At 39.9% G+C, this 24115-nt stretch overlaps 1 protein-coding gene across 1 annotated transcript in view; it reads left to right on the plus strand.

Moving 5' to 3' along the window:
- The first annotated feature begins 945 nt into the window (after positions 1–945).
- The window catches only part of RGS7 (regulator of G protein signaling 7), a 184353-nt gene continuing 161183 nt past the window's right edge, over positions 946–24115 (plus strand). Inside the window, exons 1-2 of the mRNA XM_063306346.1 lie at positions 946–1113; positions 2168–2294. Coding sequence (XP_063162416.1) covers positions 2217–2294 — 78 coding nt within the window. The 5' untranslated portion in view covers positions 946–1113; positions 2168–2216. The remainder of the gene's footprint in view (positions 1114–2167; positions 2295–24115) is intronic.

A 24115-nucleotide genomic window follows, 5' to 3' on the forward strand; every position in this document is an offset into this window, starting at 1 on the left:
GTGAGCCATGATGGCAGCTTATGGGATAAATACACACATTAATCTCTAGAATGCCAGGATTCTTAATTTCAGATGAAAGTCCTGATACTATCATAATGCCGTTGACAAGAGGATTTGAACAGGGGTAGGTAGATCCGCATGATAGCAAGGGATTCTACGGAAACTTTATTACACGATAATTCCCATTGTCTGCCGTACATTTATTTTGCAGTGAAATGTTCCGATTTCATGCTCTATTCTAATCCGGCTCAGCCACTTTCCCAAGTTTTCTCAGAATACTGGATTTTATTTGTTTGTTTTGTCCACAGCTCTTTCTAACCTATCTCCGCGCTCCGCTCCACCAACTCTCCTCCCCCCGCCCCCGCCAAGTGAACTTCGCAGTCACCGCCACCCGCAGCCACAGGAAATCGACGTCTGCGGAGGGCTTTCTGAATGACACTCAGCTCAAGCGCCCGTTTCGTCTCCTTTCAAAGCCGGTTTTATGCAGATTGACTTAATTTCTCGCTGCGTTCCGCGCGCAGATTTGGCTTCTTTTAAAAGAAAGGCGGGCGGCAAGACGAGAGCCCTCTCGCTTTTCTCCCGGTTACTGCCCAAGTCTTCATTCTGCCGAAATCACCCTCCCGGTTATTGCCCAACCCGCAGTCAATGTCACTAATTTCTTGCCGTCCCCCCCTCTCCGTCCAATTCCACCACCCCCGCGGGAAAGTCGAACGCAAAGGGAGCTTTTTGCACTTGCCATGTGGCGGCGGCGGCGGCGGCACCTTTGACGTTCCATTTCCCCACGTGACAGGCAGCCTCGCTCCATTCCAGGGAGGGAGGGAGGGAGGGAAGCGAGGGAAGTGCTCTCGCCGCTGCCGCTGGCTCCGCTTCAGCAAAGCTTTGAGGGAGTTGCAAGCGCCGGAGGAGCGGCGGCGGCGGCGGCGGCGGCGGCGGCGGCGGCGGCGGGAGAAAGCAGTGCAGCTTGTGTGCGCGTTGCTTGTGTGATGAACGAGCCTTGCTTCCTGCCGTCTTCTGCCGGCTGACACCTATTGCACCGGGCTGGGTGGGTGGGTGGTCCAAGCAGGCGAGAAGCAGAGAGCTGCCGCTGTGCGCCGGGTGACCTTGGCCCAGGAGGTAAATAACGCCAGGAGGAGGGAAGTGGGGGAATTTTGCCTGGCTAGCTCGGCGCGGGGCTTGCGTGCGTGTGAAGCCAGCAGCGCCCGGGAGGAGGTGGTGCCCGCGGCACTGTCCGCGGTGCTGAAATCTCAGGCAGCGTCTCCGCTTTCACTGCAGGGCAAAACAATCTCGCGCCTGCCATTTGCTGCCGAAAGGCATAAGGCAGACGCCCGCCTAAGAAGGCTGCTGCCGGGCGGAGACGGCGGGAGGAGGAAGGGAAGGGAAGGGCTGCATAGGAGAACTGTGGAGCCAAGCTGGCGAGCAAGGACTGCCGAGCAACCTTTGTGTTGTTACTGTTCGGGCTCAGAGGGGCCAAGGCCGCTGGGAGTCGAATCGGGTCCTCCAACTTGCATGAGAGGAGCGGGGCGCGGAGTCCGGCTTCGCCTTGGTGAGGCGACCGGGTCACTGGAGAGTGAGGTGGGAGGGGAGGAAGGGAACAGGTCCCTAGATGGGTCCTGGGAAGGAAAGACGTGGTTTCGAAAGCAGGCACGTGGCTGACTGTCGCAGAGTCAACGGCGTTGGTCCTTTCTTTGTTTTTAACGAGGCTCCGAAGTAGCTCAGCTCTAAGCTAAGCCGCGAGGAAGCGGTGGAGCCTCTGCGTGGCAGCGCCACCGGTCTTGGTTGAAACTTAGGGCGAAGGTTTCAGCCCAGTGGCCGGCTTTGTTTTGCGGAGGGGGGGGGGGAGCAACCGTTGCTAGAAAAGATGCTTACATCACTGTGATGCTGGCTCTAGCACGTTGATGCTGAAGCCTCCTGAATGGCCATTCAAGCGAACTCCCTGCTGGGTTAGCCAAGAATGGGATGGTAAGATGAAACTTCTAGTGGCCACCGGATGGTGCTGGAGGGGAAATAGCTGCATTGGTCCAAGGCACGAGTTGGGGCAGGGCCATAGGGCTGAGTGAAAAGGACACTTCCTATTAGGGGACTGGGAGAAAGTTAGAGCTGTCCACTGTGGACATAGTAAGGCAGTTGCCAAAGAATACTTGACTGAGATCACTTTCATTCTTCACAGAGGCTAACTGCTCTGCAAAAAAGTTACCAGGACCCCCAGCCCTTGAGACATGGCACAAGGAAATAACTATGGACAGAGCAGCAATGGGGTAGCTGATGAATCCCCAAATATGTTGGTGTACAGAAAGGTAGGCATCTGGACATTGGCAAATAGTTTTCCTCTCAATTTCTTGTTCTGGCAATGAAGTAACCACCTTGCAGTTCTGAAGCATAGTTACAGTGTAACACTGGTTAATTTATTTATTACATTAGTTGGCTGCCTTTGTTTTGAGAGCTCAACACAAGATACCTAGGTGTTCCCCCATCCCCCCATGCCACAGTGGCAATCCTGTGAGTAGGTAGGTTTGAGCATTTGGCAAGTATGAAATGTACCATGCTTCCATTAGTATAGCTAAAATCCAAGCCCTTCATCTATGCTGCTTAGCTATCTGAATAGTGTATATAATGGAAAGGGAGAAAACAGCAATGTTGACATTCTTGATTTCATCCACTCTTCACCTATAAACTATATGGAAATGCAAAAACATTTCTTGCACACAAGATTCAGTTTGTTAGGGCAGCTGGAACATCTTAACAGTTTCAGTTTCACTTAACCTTTGTATTCTTCAACAGAACTTTTAAAATTATCACTCTGATATAACTCCTTTTGTTGGGAACTGATGTAAGATATATACTAACTAGATGAAGATATATGGTGTATAATATAAAAAAATATTTCTAGAGCTGATGATTGTGAAACATCTTCAGTCTAGTGCTTTTTGAAAAAAAAGACTAACAAGATATTTATTCTTTAAAACAATTTGTGCATGTTCACAATTCTTGTGCCACTCCCACTCATTTTTACTGAGCTTGCACTACACCCCTAAAACGGTGGTCCTTAAAAAAACCCAACAGTTACATTAGCACAACATTTTTGTTAGGTTTGTGTTAAATTTCATTTTGTGGGGAGGGTGGCTTAGGCTGATATGCAAATTTAGCTTGTTTGGTTAGCTTATGGCTGCAATATTTGGTTTAGTTTATGTACAAAAAAAAAAAACAACCTTTCACCAACAACGGTGGGTTAGCAAGGAAGATAAGGATAGTTTGTGAATGCAGAGAAAATATCCAAAGTAGCTTGTGTCATGTTTTTACAGATATGGTTTTTTTGATAGTATAGTTGTAATAAGAGTTATATTTAATAAACAAACCTTTAAGCATTGGGTTATAACTAACTAGGGCTTTCTGTAATGAAAAGCACTTCTACTAGTGCCAAGCAGGGCACCTGATTTCCAATAGTCTTCCTACTTATTGCAGTCCTATGTACCCCAAATACCATCTGTTGATCCTACACCACGATTTTGTTCTGATAAACTTCCATGGGACAGTTGTGCTAGTTGTTGCTCTGCTCCAACAATTAGACCTGAGAGATTTGTCCTTGGAAGCTAGAATCCATTTTACCAGAAGCAATTCATCTGTTTGACCAGACTGCATGTGATGAAGTGCCCTATACTCCACAATAGCTTGTTTAACTTGCTCAGTTTATGATGATGAGTTGATGATGTCCACATGTGCTGTACTGAAACATGTGGCTATAAATACATTCCCAAAAAGAATTAAAACACCAGTGGTCATATTGTTATTTAATTGTTATAGGATGGCTAACAGAGTTGTGTTTGTTTATTTTATTTATTATTCAAATTTAATTTGAATTAAATTATATGTTATACATATAATATATGTTATACATATAAGTAAAGTAAAACAAAAAATATAGCTAAATTAACAGTGGAAAAGTCATTGGTAGGTAGCTGTAATTGTCATCTATGAAGACAGTAATCACAAATGTACTGTAGAATATACTCTATGAATCCCCAGGGACTTAGTTCTGAGTAAATATGCCTAGGTTTGCAGACCTTTTATATGCTCAGTGTAGCTTCATCTAATTCCCAGTGTAATGTCTCTTTAAAATCTTTAAACTCTTGGGTGCCCAATATAAATTTCCTATTCAAACAGAAGTTGTACAAAATCCACAAATACCCATTCAGATAGATAGAATTGCCTCTGATTATGGTACTGTATTTATTGTTAATTTGGTGCCTGCATATTGGTCGTTTTGCAAATTTTGATGCTACACATATTTGCAAAATTAATTTGAAGTTTCAAGAGCTAAAGAGTTATTGTAACTATAGCTTTACTTGCTGGATGAGTAGGGGTTGTGGGGCAGGAAGAAAAAGTTTGGACAAAATAAAACCAGTGGCGGAAAAGATGTGCAGAAGATGAATATGTCTCTCCCCGCAATACTCATTTCCCACCCAAGACCTCTTGTGCTCTCATTGTTTACTTCGGAGGAACCCCGCTGGGAGAGAACGATTTTGCATCATTAGCTCACATTCATCATTTATTTTGAAAATGTGAATGAAGCTCTGCTGTTTTGCACAGAAACTCAACTGCCAATGCTTATGAAGGCAGTACTAGACTAGAGATCTGAATTAATATCAGGCACTTAAAATGTTAGCAACCTATGCAGCAGTTTTGCAGCAATTTTAATATGTATTGTATCTGTCTGATGGCAAAAGCCCCTGCTTGTTCTTTCCCCTCCATTCTTTACTGAACATTCAGAATCACATCACCACTTGTAATGGGCCTTGCCAGAATTAGCCCTGATTTGCAGTGCATTGCTTCTGCTGTTTTCTCAGAGGCTTTCAACTGGGTTTGTGGCACTGCAGCAGTTGGAATTCTTTCCAAAGGGCTTCTCGCTTGCATTCACCAATTTTCCTGAATCCCAGCTGAGTGGCACAGAAGCCTCATTTTGGTATATGCCACATTAGATAAAGTTTTATTTCAAAGCTGAAGATGTTTGGATGCAAGGGTTCTTGTGCCTGGAGGATAAGTTTTTCTTTTAAAGAGAAGAACAACAGTTGCATTACTCTGATAAAATATTATCAAGCTGGTAAAATAACGCACAGCTCATGCTGTTCTGTCTTTCAAAGAACATCTTTATTTCTTTGCTTATAGTCTGGGGGGACATAAACATTCTAAGACTATTTCTTTTAGTCCCTACTAAATTCATTCGGGTATTTGAAAATGGACTGAGTTAAAGGAAACATGAAGTTGTTAGGATATAATTTTTAATTTGGATAGAAATCTTGTCTATTCTCCCCATACCATATACTTGCAGGCATTGCTGAGAGCTGAATATAGGCAAACTATAATTCCTACATGCATGGAATTTTAGAATTCTTCTTTCTGACTTGTATTTTTTGGGTAACAAGAAAAATAGGACAGCCTTTTACTACTTCGTCTTCTTTAGTGTTGATTTATAGTGACCTTTTACTCCACTGAAAATTATGAGCTCTGATTTATGACTTTGTTTGCTATTCTATCAGCTATTCAAGCTTTTTCAACCAAGCTCTAGATTTTTAATGGCAAGGCTGTTCTTACCTGTTTCATTAATACCTTCATTGTCAACTGTGGCTTTGGTTCACACAGAATTTGCTGCCACTGACTATATAGGCAACAATGTTACAGAGAATATAACCCTATGGAAATCAATCAGCTTAAACACATTTTAATTCCGAGTGCCTCAGTGGCCTCTTAAATCCATGCTAAGGATAGGAATTACAGTGGCTAAACATATTAATATACATTGTCTGCCAGTAGAGTTAAAGCTGTAGAGTCCTTGGTGCTCTCTGAGCTTGGTTGTTTGCTTGCAAATGTTTCATTACCCAACTAGGTAACATCATCAGTGCACTTTCTGATGATCACTTGCACTGATGACTCCACAGTTCAACCATGAGCTACAGATATTCTCTCCTATTGAGAATTAAATCTACTTGGCTAGGAATATTGGGGTCTGTTGTTCCAATTGTTGTAATGCTGCTTGCTTTTCTGTTATTGGCCATTTTGCTGATTGATTGTTCAAGGCATTTTGCAAGCTTTGGACATAACCATTTGTCAGTTGAAGAAATAAATTAGTCCTGAAAAGAGTTCTGCCCATAAACTGAATCCTATGGTTATTGCTTTTAAGATTCTACATAGATAACTAAATAATGCTATGAATGAAAGATGGCAAACAGTGAACCTGTTGATTTATTAGCTGCTGATCTGTAGCATGTTGGGTTAGCCAAACAAAATTCTCCTTGGCTAGTAGATGAAATCATCACTGCAACTTTCAAAACAAGTTACATGGCTTATTGAGTGGCAAGTTCAGTCTTCTATAACTTAGTACCCCATGGATATGTTTGACTATGTAACTGGAAGGCTTCAGGTTGGGGGAAGCTGGTATAGTGCAAGAACTGAGAAAGACTGTGCGCATTCACTGAATTTTCAGAATCGAAATTCAACTAGCTCAGCACTAGAGTTTCTATGTTCAAAATAATCACTGTCATTACTAAAACCTCTCAGTGGCTGACTAAAATAGAGGGAAATTTGACATGGGGAAGTTATTTTTAAAATAACTTAAAATATTTTAAATAAGTTAGTTTTTAGTCCAAATCAGTACCCTTTGGAATGTATTTTTAACCTATGATTTTATTTACTTAAAACAGTTCTATGCTGGCCTTTAAAATGTTTCTAACAGCAGATCACAAAATGCAATACAACAACAGAACACTAGCTAACCAGTAGATCACTAGTGAGGGCTTCATCTACAGGGTTGTTGTGAGGAATATGCTAGGCAAGTGGCAGATAAAGCCACTCAGATTCACTCTGCATTGGACTCCGGCCTTGAAGCAGGGCCAGTGGAGGCTGTGGGGACTAGGTCTTGCATGGTTATCTGGGAAGCGTTTGATCCTGTTAGGCCTGAGGAAGTAGACAGCTGTTAGTCTGGCCACCTGTGTATTAGATCCATGCCCTCCTGGCTGGTTAAGGATGCCTGGGAGGGGATGTGTGATTGGATTTGGGTGGTGGTTAATTCCTCTCTGAGGGAGGGGGTAGTCCCACCAGCTTTTAAGGAGATGGCGGTGCACCCCCAAGTTAAGGGGCCATCACTTGACCCAACTATCCTGGACAATTTAGTCCAGTTTCCAATCTTCCCTTTTTAGGGAAGGTTGTGGAGAAGATGGTCACACTGCAGCTTCAAAGGAATCTGGATGAAATGGATTATCTGGATCCCTTTCAGTCGGGATTCAGCTTGGATATGGTACTGAGACAGCATTGGTTGTGCTCTTAGATGACCTTTGGTGGGGTCAGCAGGATGTGGGGTAGTGTGTCTGTCCTTGCTCTTCTTGAACTTTCAGCAGCTTTCAATACCATTGATTGTGATATCCTTTCTGGACCGGCTCCAGGAGTTGGAGGTGGGTGGCATGGTGTTGTGCTGGTTCTCCTCCTTCCTCTGGGGCCGGTTCCAGTCAGTGTTGATGCAGGGTGGGAAGAGGTACAGCCTGTGGCTCCTACCTTTGTGGGGTGCTCCAGGGTTTGGTACTTTCTCCCCTCCTGTTTAACATCTACATGAAGTCTCTGGTGAGATCATCCAATGGTTTGAGGTGAGGTATCACCAGTATGCTGATGAGGTGAGGTATCACCAGTATGCATCTCCACCCTAGGTCACCTGAGAGATGCTGTGGATATCCTACCCAAGTGCCTGGGCCTGGGTGCAACAAGCTTTGGCTCAGCCCAAGCAAGACCGAGTAGCTTTGGGTTTTGGACCTTCTGACACTGGGGATCTTCCACTTTGGTTCTGGATGTGGTGGCACTGCCTCAGACAGACCTGGTGTGTAATTTGGGGGTCCTCCTGGACTCATGGTTTCTGTTCAAAGAGCAGGTGGTAGCTGTGACTACGAGGGTCTTTGCACACCTTTGGGTTCTGCCCAGTTATGCTTGTTCCTGGACTGGGAGGCCACGCTCACTGTCACTTAAAACCTTGTGATTTCCTGTCTTGTCTACTGCAATGCAGTCTACATGGGGCTGCCTTTGAAGAACATTTGGAAGCTTCAGCTGGTGAAGAATGCAGCAGGACAGGTAGTAAATGGTGCTGGTTATTCAGTGAATGTGACACCACTGCTTCATGAGCTGCATTGGTTGCCAGGGTGCTTTCAGGTACAATTCAAGGTGCTGTTTTTCACCTTTAAAGCCCTTCACGGCTTGGAACCAGGTTACCTAAGGGACCGTCTCTGCCCATTTGTTTCTGCCTGTTCGATACAGTGCAATAGGATGGACGTGCTTCAGGTTACGGCGGGGCCCCAAAGGCAAACCTTCTCTGCTCTCTGGAGTATTCTCCCCCTGGAAATTAGGTTGGCCCCCACCCTGCTGGCCTTTTGTAAGGACCTAAAGACCTGGTTCTGTGCCTGGGCCTGGGGTTAGGGTTAGGGTTAGGATGTGAACGGTTGTGCAAATGATTAATGACTGTGGAATTTTTCTCAGCTGCTATGTATTTTATTTTTTGTAATTTTTATTGTAATTGATTCATTTTTATTTTTAATATTGTTCGCCGCCCAGAGTCACTTGTTGAGTTGGGCAGCTATATAAAGTATTAAAATAAAACAACAATAAAAGGCAGTGCTAAAAAGTGTCACAGAAAGAATAAAAAAGGTCTGGGAAAATGAAACCTCTTAGCCAGTGACAAATGAGTTCCACAAATGGGGTACCACAATTGAAAAGACTTTTTCCTTTGCTGTCATATGCATGAATTCCAATGCGTTTTCACTGTCCATTCTCAGTTTTAAGTTAGCATCTCTGTTTCAGACTAAGTTTCCAGGTTCCAAGTTTTTATCTTCAAAGCAACATCATCATAATTCGATTTACCATTTCACAGATTTAAACATCTAATCATGTGTGTGCGTGTGTGTGTACACACACACACACACACACTTATATATACATACAAAGATCCCACAGGCCCACCATATTGGAAATGTACTAGGCTGGGTTATTTAATTAGGGCCTATGATCTTTGAATAACAATGGTTTGGGAGACCCTTTCTGGAAGCTTCCGTTGAAGGAAATAGGGTAGCCTTTGACCTAGGAATTTTCCTTAAGTCAAAATTAACTTCTTGATATATAACTAATGTGATTCCCCCCATTCTTTAATAATCTCTGTTGCATTACTCCATACTAAATACCCAGACCCAAAGGCACCTTTCTATTATTTCTAAGGCTGATTGCTTCCTATAATTTAACTTGATGATAGAGAATTAAGAAAGGAATGGAAGCCGGAAGATTAAATCATCTGTGGTCACTGAATGGTGACTTTGATATTCATCCTATGAGGTCTTAACATTGGCAAAAAAGAGAATACAAGTTACTAGAACTGTTATAGAAGTGAAATGTCATAATTTGCAGTATTAAATGAATGAAATAAACTAATCTATTGTATTATCCAGTGATACATGTCAGTGTACCATCATAGAAATCTGAACAAGCAAATGTAGACAATCACTGGCTATAAGATGGTTGACCCAGAGATCACTTCTCCATCTTACCTATCTCAAGTCCGTATGCTCGTAACACACGATCAGGGATGTGTTGAAAAATAATTGCTGTGTTTACAGTCTTCCAAACTGTTACAAATAAGGTTAAGAGACTCATTTCCCTTTCTACTATTGGACACCTTTTCTTATCCAGAGTAGTTTTTAAAAATGTAAATAATTGTTCAGGCCATACCCAACAGACATGTTTCTGCCCCTTTTTTCCACACATTCCTGCTGGGGTGGTGAAAGCCAAAGTAGGCACAGAGTTGACATGTTTTGTGGGATTTCTCTAGAGCTTCATCTTGATTATAGATGAAGAGAAGTTCATTAACCTTCCAGTCAGCCATTCAGATGGCACAGTTGATGGGGCTAATTAGTTTAATCCCAAAGAGACAGGGCTGTTTAGGGCTAACTCTGACTTCTTTAGGTTTAACTGGGTTGGTCAACTGACTCAGTGTTCTTCATAACCCATGACCTAGTTAATGTGTTGTGCAAATAAAGATTATTCTGTAATAGAAACAAGATGGTGATAGATGGGTGGGAGCAGATCTGAATCTGTCATGTGTGCCATCTGGGTGGCTCTTTGACCACAAGACTACTGATCCTGGTACTATATGAAAACGAACAGGTAATTGCCATTAAGAAGTAACATTGGAGAATGGCTCTCTAGATGTTGCTTCAGAGTAGACCACATGAACAATCACATCCATGCATTTTTAAGCTATAAACTTGTAGATGTGTAATTCTGCAAGATGACATAATTTCATAGCAGTAAATATGAAGAAGCACACCGTTATATATTATAATTTCATATGGTACATACATTTTGTCTAATGTATTGTATCTAAAGTAGGTTTTGTGTCTTTGTGTTCACCTTCAGAATGTGGATGCAATCGATGTTATGGAAACAAAAATGATAGTCGTTATTCATGTAATTAACTTGAATTATAATAATTGTTCCCACAGAAATTCCACAGGGATTTCTACAGGGATGGTGGAATAAAAAAAGGGTGCTCAATTATCTGAAGTTAGAGATCGTTATTTGGTTTGAAAGATTCTGTGTGGGCAAGATAACTGAAATTAGAAATGTGCCATGTTAATAAATGTGCTCATCTCAAAACAAGCTTCTGAAGAGAGGTTTTTTTCTTCAATTAAAGTGTTTAGCCACTAAAATGGAAAGGCTAACAATCTGGTATTTGAGGAAGATCATTCAGCGGTTCCATAAATAGCTGTTAAGCTTAGTTTTCCATATATAACAGTCTGAGAAATTCATTTCTAGCATTTAGTCCCTGGTGTAGTAATTTTGGAATGCTGCCATGGTTGTCTATATTTTAAGACATATTAGTATTCAAAATTTATATATAATTTCCCCCCAAAAGGTTACATCTTCGTATCCAGCAAAATAATCTGAGAAAATGGAGAAAAGCCAAGTGTATATATTACTTGTAGTTCTAAATGTGCTTTCTCCTTAAAAGAAAAAGCCATACCTAATTTTCTACTTTTTCTTGTAATCATTGCCTAAATAAGGAAGAATTCTAAAATCCTGTTTGCAACCCATTGCCAATAGTATTTTCCACTCATGATCATTTTTCCTAGTTCATATTTTGGGTGTTTTAATGGAAAAGGATAGTTGTCATGTTCCCTCATCTGTTCCTTCATGTGCATTCTTATAGTTTATAACTTTATACAGAACAACCCATGATACGTTACCACAAAGGAAATAGAGCTAAGTGTAAGCAGGAAGAGAATAGGACCTCTGGAGTGATGATATTCTTTCTGTGAAAGGTGTCTGTCCTCAGAGAGCCTCACCTGAAATAGTTCTTTGACCCTAAGTGACTGATTTCTCTAAGCATTAAAAACATTTTTTTTGCACTTGTAGAACTTTGTGCTACTTGTTCGGCTACTGATCTTTGGTGGTTTTATCTGCTGCTGATTCTATGTTGGCTTTTTCTTACTGTTTTATCTTGCTGTTTTAATTAAATGAATGCTGCCCCATTCAGACTTTGGTTGCTGGTGATTTGAAACTGTAATAAATTAATGTATGTGCATGTTTTGAAAGTGATTCAGGAGCTGCTATTCAGACCTTGTACAAGCATTAGACTTCTCTGCTGTTCATTAAAATATCCCTTGTATTTCCACGTGAACCTGAAACAAGGTGGCTGCTTTAAAGAGTCAATTCATTACACTTAATACAACTCTTAGCAGGTCTGAAAGATATCTTTCAGATAATTTTTGAAGTGTGTATAAAGCCCTAAAATTCAGCTGTTTCAGCTCTCCTTGCTTAGGCATGGAGACACTTAGTTACAGTGGAGTATAGGGATTTATGGGACTGATCGAAAGGTGGATCAATGAGAAGATGAGTTGTTATCATAGATGTACCGTATTCAGACACAACAGTAGATAGATGTACTGTATTCGTTCCCAACGTACAAGGCAGAGTGGGAAAGAGCAACATTTTTCTGATAGTACAGAAGACATTTGCACAGAAGATGTGATACAAAGGCAGAGTTTTGGATATAAGAGGAATAAAAGGCAAAGTCATCCAGGACTTTGAAAGTACAGATAAAGGACCTCTACTGGCTCTGGGATAGCAGGACAGGGATTCATGTGGGGTTTAACTGATCAGGTTGATATGGGATGAATGAGTTCTGCAGCTGACTACTGGATAATGACCAGGGTGATGTTTCATTCAGTCTTCCCTAATTGATGCCCTTCAAACATGTTGGACTACAGCTACTATTATCCGAAATCATTATGTGGGCATCAGGTTGGGAAAAGCTCGTTTCTAATCTGCCACTGCTTCTCTCCCTGTGGAGATAAGTATGAAGGTATTTAACAGTTTGGACTTGTGCAATTGTGCACAAATGCGTTTTCCTGTTTCCATAAATGGTTAAGAAAACAGAGATGAATGGTTCTCGAGTTCTCTTGTTTGTATGAATGCATTCAATATTTAGTGAACAATAAGTATGTCATTCCATTGAGGAGCAGCAGAACACTTTCCCCCTCAGCTTTGCCCATATAATATACTTGCCCACTTTTGTGTAGTTTAGATCAGTGCTTCTCAAGCTTGGTGACTTGAAGATGGGTGGACTTCAACTCCCAGAATTCCCCAGCCAGCATGGGGAACTGAAATCCACCCATCTTAAAGTTGCCAAGGTTGAGAAGCACTGGCTTAGATAACCCAGCTCACAGCTTTTGTTAGAGAGATGGAAATAGGGTTGGCTTAGAGACCTTGCAACTCTGTTCTGTTCTATATACTTGCTTCCATCTGCTACAAATAGGGACCAATTTGGATGTCAAAAATCATATGATGAAAGAGTGGTTGTCAAGCCAGTACTATTGGCAGTTCTAGAACGAACTAAATGAAACAAAACGAATCAGATATTTATTTCCTTACTGCACTGAACATTCCTCTGCAAAAAAAATTGAGTGATAGTATGGAGAGAAATCATAGGCCTGACATGCATTTACAGACACAGTATGTCATTGATTTTCTGTAGTATAATTACTGGGATGGAATCAGAATGACTTCAGCTGATAAAAGCATTATCTGGGTTCATTAATTGCACTGGGTCAAAAAACTGGTTTATTTGCGCTCACCTTTGCATGATATGTGAACTCAACCATGATGGCATAGTGTTTTGTGCATTTTCAAGCCAGGCGATTATTGCTTTTTTTCCAACACATCATGGTTTAAAACTTTTGGCTTAGCATTATGTGTGCATTCAGCTTCTGTGGTTATGATTACACTGAATGTTTAGTTAGAAATCTTGTACCTGTTCTGCCCCATTCACTTGTGTAAGTTATTCATGTTTAGCCATCAAGCAACAGAAGCACAAATGAGAAGTAGCCCATAGACAATATTCAGTCCATTGTATCACAAATGATGTTTCCCTTCTAGGGTTTTAGTTCATTGTCAGGTTCCATGCGTTTATTTTTACCTGGTGTAGACCTGCTTTATGAGAGCAGAAATTTAAATGACCCATCCATGTAAAATTAATTGCAATTCAAAATGTATTCTTGCTTATGTCTGGCAAACCCAGTTTCCTTGCATGCTGATTGTGAATGAGTTATAATTAGCCATAATTTAATCATCATGAAAAGAAATGCTTGCATTATAGTGCATTTGCATTCATAATAAAGTCTTTTTCTCAGCCAATTAATATCTCTTAGGACAATTGTTATTGTGAAGTGTGCCATTCACAAGTTAAATTCTACCCTGATTGTATTTTTTTTTGTAGACAACTTAAAAATAAACCTGATGTTCCTGGAACTCCTGAGATTTCATTTTTAGCAATAAAACATCTACAAAATTACTTGTAGAATTTAACTAGATGTTAACAGTCAGGCACACATATATCTGTATACTGTCAGGTACACAGGTATATATCTCATGGTATGGAGATTTCTTTTTCTAGTTACAATGTATATTGTATAACCAGAATGAATAGAGGATATGGAATGTTTTTAAAAGCTGGGAACAATAATAACTAATATCTTTCCCTTTTTCATCTAGACTTTCTCTACTTAGATTCTTAGAAATCACTAAAATTACATCTGACATTTTTTATTTAGGAAAATAATGTTCTACTTTTGGATGTGGCTTCCTTCTCTCTGAATTTTAGTTATATTTCCAAGGGTGAAATAATGCTAGTCACCAATGTCACAGAATTCCCACCCCCCCCCCAGTATTTAGTATGTGGGTAATACATTTTCAAAGAACAGGAGAAAATCGTTTTGAGAATATCAGACCATTTTGTTTGGTATACAATTTTAAAAAGTATAGTGTTTTTAATTAATTATAATAATCTAAGAATTGCATTGCTGAACTAAACCAAGGACCAGTATTCTGTTTTCAGCTGCAGTTGACCAAATGCCTCTTAAAGTTTATCAAACTAATCAGGGCCGCAACTAGGGTCTGTGTCACCCGGGGCAAACATGGATTCCTCGCCCATTTTGGCACCCCCCCCAGCACTCATTTTGGCACCTCACCAATGTGGCGCCCGGGGCACACGCCCCACTTGCCCCCCCCAGTTGTGGCCCTGAAACTAATGATACCCATGGTTGTTTATCTCTAGCATTTGCTATTGCTATGTATTACTTCTCTCTCTGGAGGTTCTAGGTAGCCATCATGGTTATTAATAGACATATTCACCCAGTTAACTTTTAACTCTTTAAGGGTAATTTACCAAGTTATTGACCATCACTGTTTCTAGTGCATTATGTATTATGTGCATTTTTCTTGTCCCTTTTGCCAAATTGTCAGTGCCAATAAATGTAACTGGATGAACCTGAGTTCTAATATTTCTATTTTCTCCATAATTTTATATATTTTCACACCTTTTTAGGTGGCTTCCCCTATCCCCAACTTACCCAGCTATAAACACTGTAGTTTATGTTATTGGAGTGGTGTTTGAATCCATGTATCATTTTGACTGACCTTTTTTGTACTTGTCCAGCTCTGTAGTAGTCCTTCTTTAAGACAGGGCTGCAATAACTGCACATGGAATTCCAAATGGGGTAGCAGCAAAGAATTAAATAAAGGCTATATGAGCTCAGGTTCATCCAATTCCTTGACCTATGCAACTTTTAATAAGATTAATTTATAATTATATCCCTACAGTTTAGTGCTTAGAAATTTGCATAGTATTTGCCTTACACTACTAGAGCCTGGGTCATTCAAAGAAGATGAATGATGGGAGATGGAAGACAAACAGAAGAATGTACAGGTGATTCTACAACATATAATGGTATCTGCCAATGTGACTGGCTTTAAAGGGGGCTGAGAGAAATTTACAGACGATAAGGCAATTAAGGAGGACTACTAGTCATGTTGTCTGCATTTTACCTCTAGTATTGGAGGCTGTATGCTTCTGAATAACAGTTGCTAGGAAACATAAGTAACGGGTATTGCTTACAGAAGGATGCCATTGCACTCAAGGTTGGCTTATGAACTCCCTGTATGAGTCTGGTTGGACACTGTGGGTACAAATATGCTCACTGTGTAATTTAGCAGGTGCAGCACCCACCAAACCTTGCCTGGCTAGGAAGATATTCAGAGTTGGGCCTGGCTAATACCCAGGGAATGTAGGCTAGACTGAGAAATAAAAGAAAAGGAAAACATCCTGGAAGGTCTGTTGCCAAGAAAGCTACATGGCTATGTCCATGAAATCCCTGGAGTTGAGCTCATCTCAAAGGAGACATCACCTTGTTAGCACCCTGCTAATCTTGTCTGAGCAAAAATGCTGTGTTAGGCTGGGTCTGGTTAGTACTTGGCTGAGAGACTACCAGGGAATACCAGGGCTGTAGGCTGGAGTAGGAAGTAGGAAAAAAATGTCCCAAAAGATGACTGCAGCAAACCATTTCCACATTGCTGCAAAGTAGTCATGGATGTATACATGAATATGTCCACAAAGTCATTAGGCATCGGTTGAACTTTACTTTATGGTAAAATAATGCACATTTTCCAGGGATAAAATTCATATTTGCAGCTGTAGATCATATCAATTACGTTTACCTCTCTGCGGCATTTGCCCCAAAGCACTGTAGATGGAAACTCTCTTTATAGGATTCTACTTCTTGGCCACTCTGCCACACACCAGTTTTATTTTGTGTTTAATCTTTCAGCACCTGGACATCATGTGACATCACCAAGTTTCATCTTGTGAGTGTTGAGGCTTAGGATGTTATTTACAGGTGTTCCAGATACTGCAGAATTTGGCAGAGATATTTGAAGATTGCTTGTTTGATCAATGCAGTTAGACAATTACAACATTTTTGCCTTGTTTTGTATATAACTGTCTTTCCAAGCAACTTTACTTCAACCCTCACTCTTATACTTTATCCAAGTAGGATTTGTAGTCTTACTTCTTGAAAATGTAGGCTAAGAATTCAAGGTAAACCTGTACCTGTTTTCTCAGAAGGAAGAATACAGTGGGACTTTAAAGTAAGCCTATATAAGTTTGCATCTCAAGTGAATTTTTCTCATCTGGGAGCATTTTGACATGGCATGTAGAATTATCAGGTAAACCTATAGTACTTTATTGGAGCAGGATCAAAGGGCTGGCTTTCACCTAGAAAAGGTAAGTCAGGAATATAACCCAGGTATATTTTGATATGCAGATAGTGTTTTTGTTTTTAAGTTTTTGGAGGGGGAGCACCATTCCAACTCTCCCTTCCACTTGTAGTGCAAATTTCCATAGTGCAATAAGAACAGGACCATGAGATAATGGTTGTATCAGTTGGTTGATCTGCTATACAGTCCTCATGGATATCGGTGTGAATTGGAGGCATGGAGAAAGTAGAATTTGTGGCTGCTGCTGCTTCTTTATCATAAATTCCTTTGTGAAGTATTATGTGCGAAAAGCAGAAATATACAAGACCCATGGTACAACTCATCTGAAAAAGCCAGATGGCATTTGTAACAATTTTCCCAATGATTTGGCATTTTTTACCCTTTCATTTCCTTTAAAAAATCTGTGGAAAGCTCATATGCTGAAATGAGCAAGTACAGTGGAGGTACTGACCTTTTGTTGATAGAATGAAAATCAGTATCTTGCTTCTCATACAGAGTGACCTCTCTTTTCTTCTTAATGCCCATAAATGCTTCTATTCAGCAGCTAAAATGCTTTCATCGGGACAATAACTCCTTCTTTGGAAATGAAGGATACTTAAAAAAATGGGAAAAATTCAGTCGAAACACGAAATGTTGCGAAATAAATTTGGGAAAAGGAGATTGTATAAATTGAAAATTTGTAAAAAAGATTTGCAAAAATTCCAGCCTGAGAAATGTTATCCTTAGATGTTTAACAGATTATTAAACATAGTTATTCTTATGGCTTGATTTTGCTTGGATGTCTCAAAGCAATCAAATCCAATATTATTTATGGCAATGTTACTCCAATTATTATTGCAACACTGCAATTTCTTCTTAGATGAGATCTTGTGAGATTTTAGGTTTGAGTGCCAAAAGCAGATGAGATGTTGACATTCTCATGTGAGATTGTGATATAGTTTGTGGTTTTTACATGATGCTTCATAAAATCCTGGGGATGAGATTTCTGGCAAGGTTTGACAATCTCATAGGTTTGAAGCATTTTTTAAAAAACATGCTGCCACATAAAGTGATACAATTATCTTCTTGTCTGAAAAAGTTGCTAACCTCTGATGTTTTTAAATTTATCATGTAATTTGCATGCACCTGAATTCAGAATTCTATCTCAATATTGTGATACATATTGATAGTAGATATTTATGGTACCATAGTTTCTCCAAAGAAATCCTAGAATATGCCTTTATTATTTTTTAAAGTTATACATTTATGGTATAATCCAAAGAGTGTTTACTCAATTTAATTCTCACTGAGTTCACTGGGTTTTATTCCCTTGTAGTCTTGTTTAACCTAAACATTTTAGGAATTAAGTCTCATTAGACTCACTGGAACCGAATCCAACAGTCAGTGTCTTGAGTTTATATTTTAACTGATTTTTCCCAAGCCTTTGTAGCTGAATGTTCCAAAATTCAGTTATTCTTTAACATTTGGGTTTTCAATAAAAAGACTGCAACATGCTGCCCTACACAGGTCAATTTTGCATCAGATGATCCTGCCTAAAGCATCTTGTGTTGTTTCCCAATCTGTATTCCCAGCCATATGAAATTCTGCATTTTGGTATCTGGATTTTTATTTTATTTTAAGCCAGTTTTTTTTTTTTTTAAATCCTGCTGCAAAATGATATGTTGTTAGTGAAATTATTCCAGCAAGGATGCTTACAAGGTTTCTGTTATTTCTAGCTATTTTGATGAAACTAAAACATTCTGACTCCAGCAAAGGATCGTTAGCTTGTCGTGGTGCTGGAGCTTGAGCACCTCTATGATGCCATGAGCTAAACTAAAATGAAACCAAATAAATAAATAAAACGATATATATATATATATATATATATATATATATATATATATATATAAACTATAAATAAATAAAACTAAAATGAGAAGACAGGATACCCTGGAGAAGATGCTGATGCTAGGGAGAGTGGAAGGCAAAAGGAAGAGGGGCCGACCAATGGCAAGATGGATGGATGATATTCTAGAGGTGACGGACTCATCCCTGGGGGGTGTGATGGTGACCAACAGGAAGCTCTGGCATGTGCTGATCCATGAAGTCACGAAGAGTCGGAAGTGACTGAATGAATAAACAACAAAAAACATTCTGAATTCTGTTTATATATTTGTTCAGCTACATTTTTCTGAAGCAGAGAAGGACATTGCAGGAGAAAGAAAGCGCAAGCATCTCGAGGTTCTGTTCACCCTGAAATGTCTCCTTAGATACTAGGTTTGCTATTATGCCCCATGCTGACCCTGCTTCTGTCCTTTTCACATAATGCAAGATATTTAGCAGGAAAGTTTTACATACAACACAGATAAAACAATGCAAAAATTTCAAGTATGTATTTTCTAAGATCTTTCAAACAAACAGGTCAGAGAAATATGACAATTCTCTTGCTAAATTTTTCTGCTTCATTAAATTTAAAAAAAATTGTCATCATTTTTCTGTTTTTAAATAATTGTACAATCCTTGGAGAACCTGTTTTATAGGTGTCTTGCAAATATAAATAATAAATTAAACAGATGGAAATGGCCAAACTATTATATTTTTGTGTGCTTATCATAGTTGCCCAAGTAAGATATCTGAGATTTCATTGATGTAAAAAATAAAAGGTAAAATGGCATGTCCGTTCGCTTCTTAGACAATAAACAGCTAGAAGTGTACAGTACAACATTGATGAACATAGGATGATGTAATTGGTTCTTAATGGTGGTTTCTACCTGGATTTGGCTCATTTTCATTTGCCAAACTTCTGAGCACATCACATTAGGATGGTCATGGATCCCAGATGTCCTGTAAAAACCAGCCTCTCCCTGGGATACATTCCAGAGCAAATGCAATACGCTGTTCTCATACTGCAGGCCAGAATGGATCGTCATTGTGAAAGAAGGACTTCAGGCAACTAGTGGTGTTTACAATGAGTATTGCAGATCAGGTTCTGAGTGATTTTCAGCAGCTATACAGTATTGCCCTAGAGCACCATTTGGTACAATTGCTTCTTGGAAGTTAGGCTAAAACATGCAAATACACTGATGACACCTTCATGGTTATCTTTTGGTTCTGTTCACACTGCAGCTGAGTTACAGAATGTCATGTATGTATGTATGTATGTATGTATGTATATATATATAACACTCTGTAATGTTGTTCACTGTTATATAATATTGCAGGTTTGAGGGCTATGCTGAAGGAATCCTGCAACCTGGCAGTGTCAATACTGTAGGCTATTGAAGTTGAATTTTAAATTGTCCCCTCCCAATCTCTTAGTTTAAGCTGATTGCATGCAGAAATCTCAAGCCTGCTGTGACATGTGAATCCAGACTAAGCAGCCATTAGTCCATCCAGAAAAAGAGGTGTCAGTCTGAAGTAGCTGCACCATATTGCTGAAGTAGGTTCTCCACTACTCCTACTCTCTTCTGCACATTTTTGGGGTTGAAGATTGGTCTATTTAAGGATAAGGTAGTTGAGGAATGAATTAGCTTTCAGCCATTCCATTCTTATAAAAAAAATACTGTTAAGGTGTCTCCTCTGGTCAGCCACTACAAATATGTTTAAGATACCAACTTCAAGAGAAGGCAGTTTGCCTCATAATTTAATGCCCCTGGAAACAGTTTAACAAATTGAAGTAGGCAATATAGTTCTTGGGGTGAATTATATAGTCATTTTTTTCACAATTGACTTCTGTAGCATCATGATTCTGATCAGAAACATGGTAAATGATGTAAGAAAGCACCAACCTGTATCTACTTGCTTGGAAGTTCAGCATCTTCAGCATTTAGACAATGGTTGTTGAGAACTGTGATAAAAAATACTGTTCCCACCCATGAAAATATAAATTAAGACCAGAATTTTCTGGTATGAGAAAATGTTGAAGCAGAGAAACTTGGTTTTGGTCTCATAACTTTTGTGCTGCTGTGAGATGTAGTTAAAGCAACTTTAATGCATGCGTCATTACTTTTTAAAAGACAAATGAATAAAGTGTTATTTATGAACCACAGAACATCATTTTTTAAAGCTGCCAAGTTGTCACTGCAAGCAGGAATTAATACTAAACAATAGATTTTACAGGATATTGTTTCAGAAACATCATAACAGCAGCACAAATCCATAGAAGACTTTCTCAACCTGATATACTCCATGTGCTGGCCAAGACTTAGGAAAACTGAGGTTCAAGACATATGAAGGGCACCTGGTAGGGAAAAGTAGATCTAGAGTATAGATGGAATTTGTTTCTTTCTTTGCAAATCAGTATTTGCTGTCATTGTAGTGGCACATACTCCTGTCTGTGATTTGATAAATTTAAGGACAACTAAATCTTATTTGAAGATCATGTTTATTAGTCAACTTTAATACAAAGAGACTGACACACACTTGTCCCAAACTAGCCTACTCAGATCTACTTTTACATCTGAAACAAACACTTTCTGTAGTTCTTCAAACTGGGACGAATAAACATAGACACAAAGCAAGGAAGCTGATCTTCCCTGAAACTTATTTAATAAATGTAGCGCTTCATTTCTGAATACTGTTTCCTTTTTTACCTTATGAGAGACATCAGCTTTTGTAGTTAAATTAAACAAGTCTCTGGATTGTCCAGAAGTCCAGGGAAGGAAATGGCTTACGAGCTGATTTCCTTTGCTGAGTGCTTTCAGTTCCCAGCATTAGACAAAGTATAAGAATACACTTCGATGTCTTCTTAATGCCCTGTATCTATTTTTGGCTTCTCTGGGGAAAAGGTAATATACCGAATTGCATTATATAGCTTTTGCTGCCAAAATCTGCCTTTGAAAACTAGCAATTTCAAAGAATGTGGGGGAAGTCGGATTAATAAATATTGACAGCACTATACATCCTAATTTAGGAATACTTGGAGATCCACGCAAAGTATAGAGTTGAGCAAGCAGAAGGCCAGTCCTCACTGTGGGTTCCCTGAGTTAGGAAAAGCAGGTGGGTTTAAGGTTGGCTTGTGAGCAGATTGTTTTTTCAGACAGCGCTCTCAGAAATGCTTGCATTATTTTTCCCAAACTTGCTGCAGGAAAGCTTGAGAAAAAAATTACATGGTACAATGGATTTCTATGATAGTGCAATGGTGTATTTCTTAATTTTCAATTCATTATACTCTTTCAAGTGCATGGAAGGAAGTTATAACAAGTGAAAAAAGCCGCAAGAGAATAAGATACAGGCCACCCTTTCAGCACCTACAGTTTTTTTTTTTTTAAAAAGGCAGAATGGTGGCCCAAATAAATGAAAATTTGCAAGATTGAACAGGATGGTGATTGATCTGTGGTAACATAAAAACTCTGGTTGCAATTAATACAGCTTTGTACGGTCAGATTGTGCATAGCTGAAAAATGTTTTCAGTATTGTGAAATTGAGCCTAAATCTGGAATTCTGTATGGCTTTCTCCTGTCATCTGGTTACTGTCCAGATTCCTGAAGCCTGGATATTGTAGCCCTCTGAAGGATGGCAGGCCAAGTGGTTTTGAAGTGTACTAAAAGGAAAATTCCCTTTGCTTTGAAATTGCCAATAAAGTACAAGTAACAAATGATATTGTACCGATCCATTTAGTTTTCACGGCAAGAATACTGGGGTGGGTTGCCAGTCCATACTCCAGGAAATAAAGCCAGACTGCTCACTTGAGGGAATGATATTAAAGGCAAAACTGAAATACTTTGGCCACATAATGAGAAGACAGGACACCCTGGAGAAGATGCTGATCCTAGGGAGAGTGGAAGGCAAAAGGAAGAGGGGCCGACCAAGGGCAAGATGGATAGATGATATTCTAGAGGTGATGGACTCATCCCTGGGGGAGCTGGGGGTGTTGACGACCGACAGGAAGCTCTGGCATGGGCTGGTGCATGAGATCACGAAGAGTTGGAAGCGACTGAATGAATAAACAACAACAACAACAAATGAGATTAAGGCTGGCTCCCTGTAGCAGCCATTGCTGTTAAGAGATGGTACCTCACAGCTGGAGAATTAAAAAAAATCATACAGTGATTCTGTTAACCAACTTCTTTATATATTGGAGTTCTGTGGCACAGAACTGAAAACATTTACTGAGTGACAACTGCAGGTATTGAGTGTACTGTGCACAAGGATGTGGATCAATGCTGGCTATGTGAGTCTCCTGAAATACTTTTACCACTGCAAAGAAGGAAGAAAGCAGTAATAGGGTGTGAAGCAGTTCTTTATTTCACATGAGATAGAATATTCATCTTTTCTTTCAGATTCCTTGATCTGTAAGTAAAAACTTGAGTTCCTAATTGGATAGGCCATTACACTTTTAAAAATATCCAGTAACTAACGATCATCCCCTTAAATCAAATCCAGTTGGATGCTGGGTTATGAAAAAAGGGCAGGAAACATATTTGTCCTTCACAGATGCTCTTTTGAGGATCTCCTGCTGTTTTCTCTTACAACTGCTTTGTAGGGGATAGGTTCTTTTGTGGGGAGAATCCTTCACTAATAGCAAATATTAATTTTAGTTTTAGAGGAGGGATTTTCCACAGTAAGAGAGAAAAGGATTACATTCCTTCTGTATGCCTGCTCTGAGGTCAGTTTGTTTTCAATACTCTCTTGCAATTTGCATTTGAAAACATCTGGGAGAAGATTTTTAACCTCACCTATAGTTTTACCTGTCATCCCTTAGCACCTCCTTAAACCCATAGTATCTGTTTTGGAGAAGATAAGAAACTGGCAGTGAGCAAACAGACAGGGCAGATTACACTAAAGAGACAGGGAAATGTTCCTTGTCACTAATACAGGGCCACCATATCTGGGTTGCAAAAATCTGGACACCAACAAGATGGTAGCAAAGAGATGCCAAAATACTTTTGTCATGTAGTGGTCGTCTGCATGTTTGCAGCACAGGTAAAGAGGTTGATGAAATACTTCAGATAGTGAGCTGAACACCACTAATGTAGCACTCTCAGATCTGGCAGCAAAAATCTGGATGACCCCCAGGAAAGCTTGAGAGCTTTGTTTCTGCATAACTCCAGAGCAGTGTTTCTCAATCTTGGCATCATCAAGATGTGTGGACTTCACCTCCCAGAATTCCCCTGCTGGCTGGGGAATTCTGGGAGTTGAAGTCCACACATCTTGAAGCTGCCAAGGTTGAGAAACACTGCTCTAGGGAGAAAGAGTACAATCATAACCAACCTTCTTCTTTAAAGATTTTTACAGTCATCATCACCCTGAATGATGTTAAAATAGGGACTTGATTAATTAACAGAAAAGGCCATTTCTTTGGGTGATTATAATTCTCTTCTTCTTGATACTATCTGCACCCGTTCCTATTAACATTGCAGTAGAATCTCATCTGGTTTATCTAGAGGAAGCTCTGTGGGCTCCAGGGAAGCAGAAGGCTTTGGCATTCTTCAGCATGCAGCTGCCACTGTTGATGGAAGCTGGCAGGAGTTTCCTTCTCATGACGCCACACTTGGGGAAAAGCACAGGG

Source organism: Candoia aspera, chromosome 1 (genome assembly GCF_035149785.1).
Source record: "Candoia aspera isolate rCanAsp1 chromosome 1, rCanAsp1.hap2, whole genome shotgun sequence".
In the NCBI taxonomy this organism is placed as follows: Eukaryota; Metazoa; Chordata; class Lepidosauria; order Squamata; family Boidae; genus Candoia; species Candoia aspera.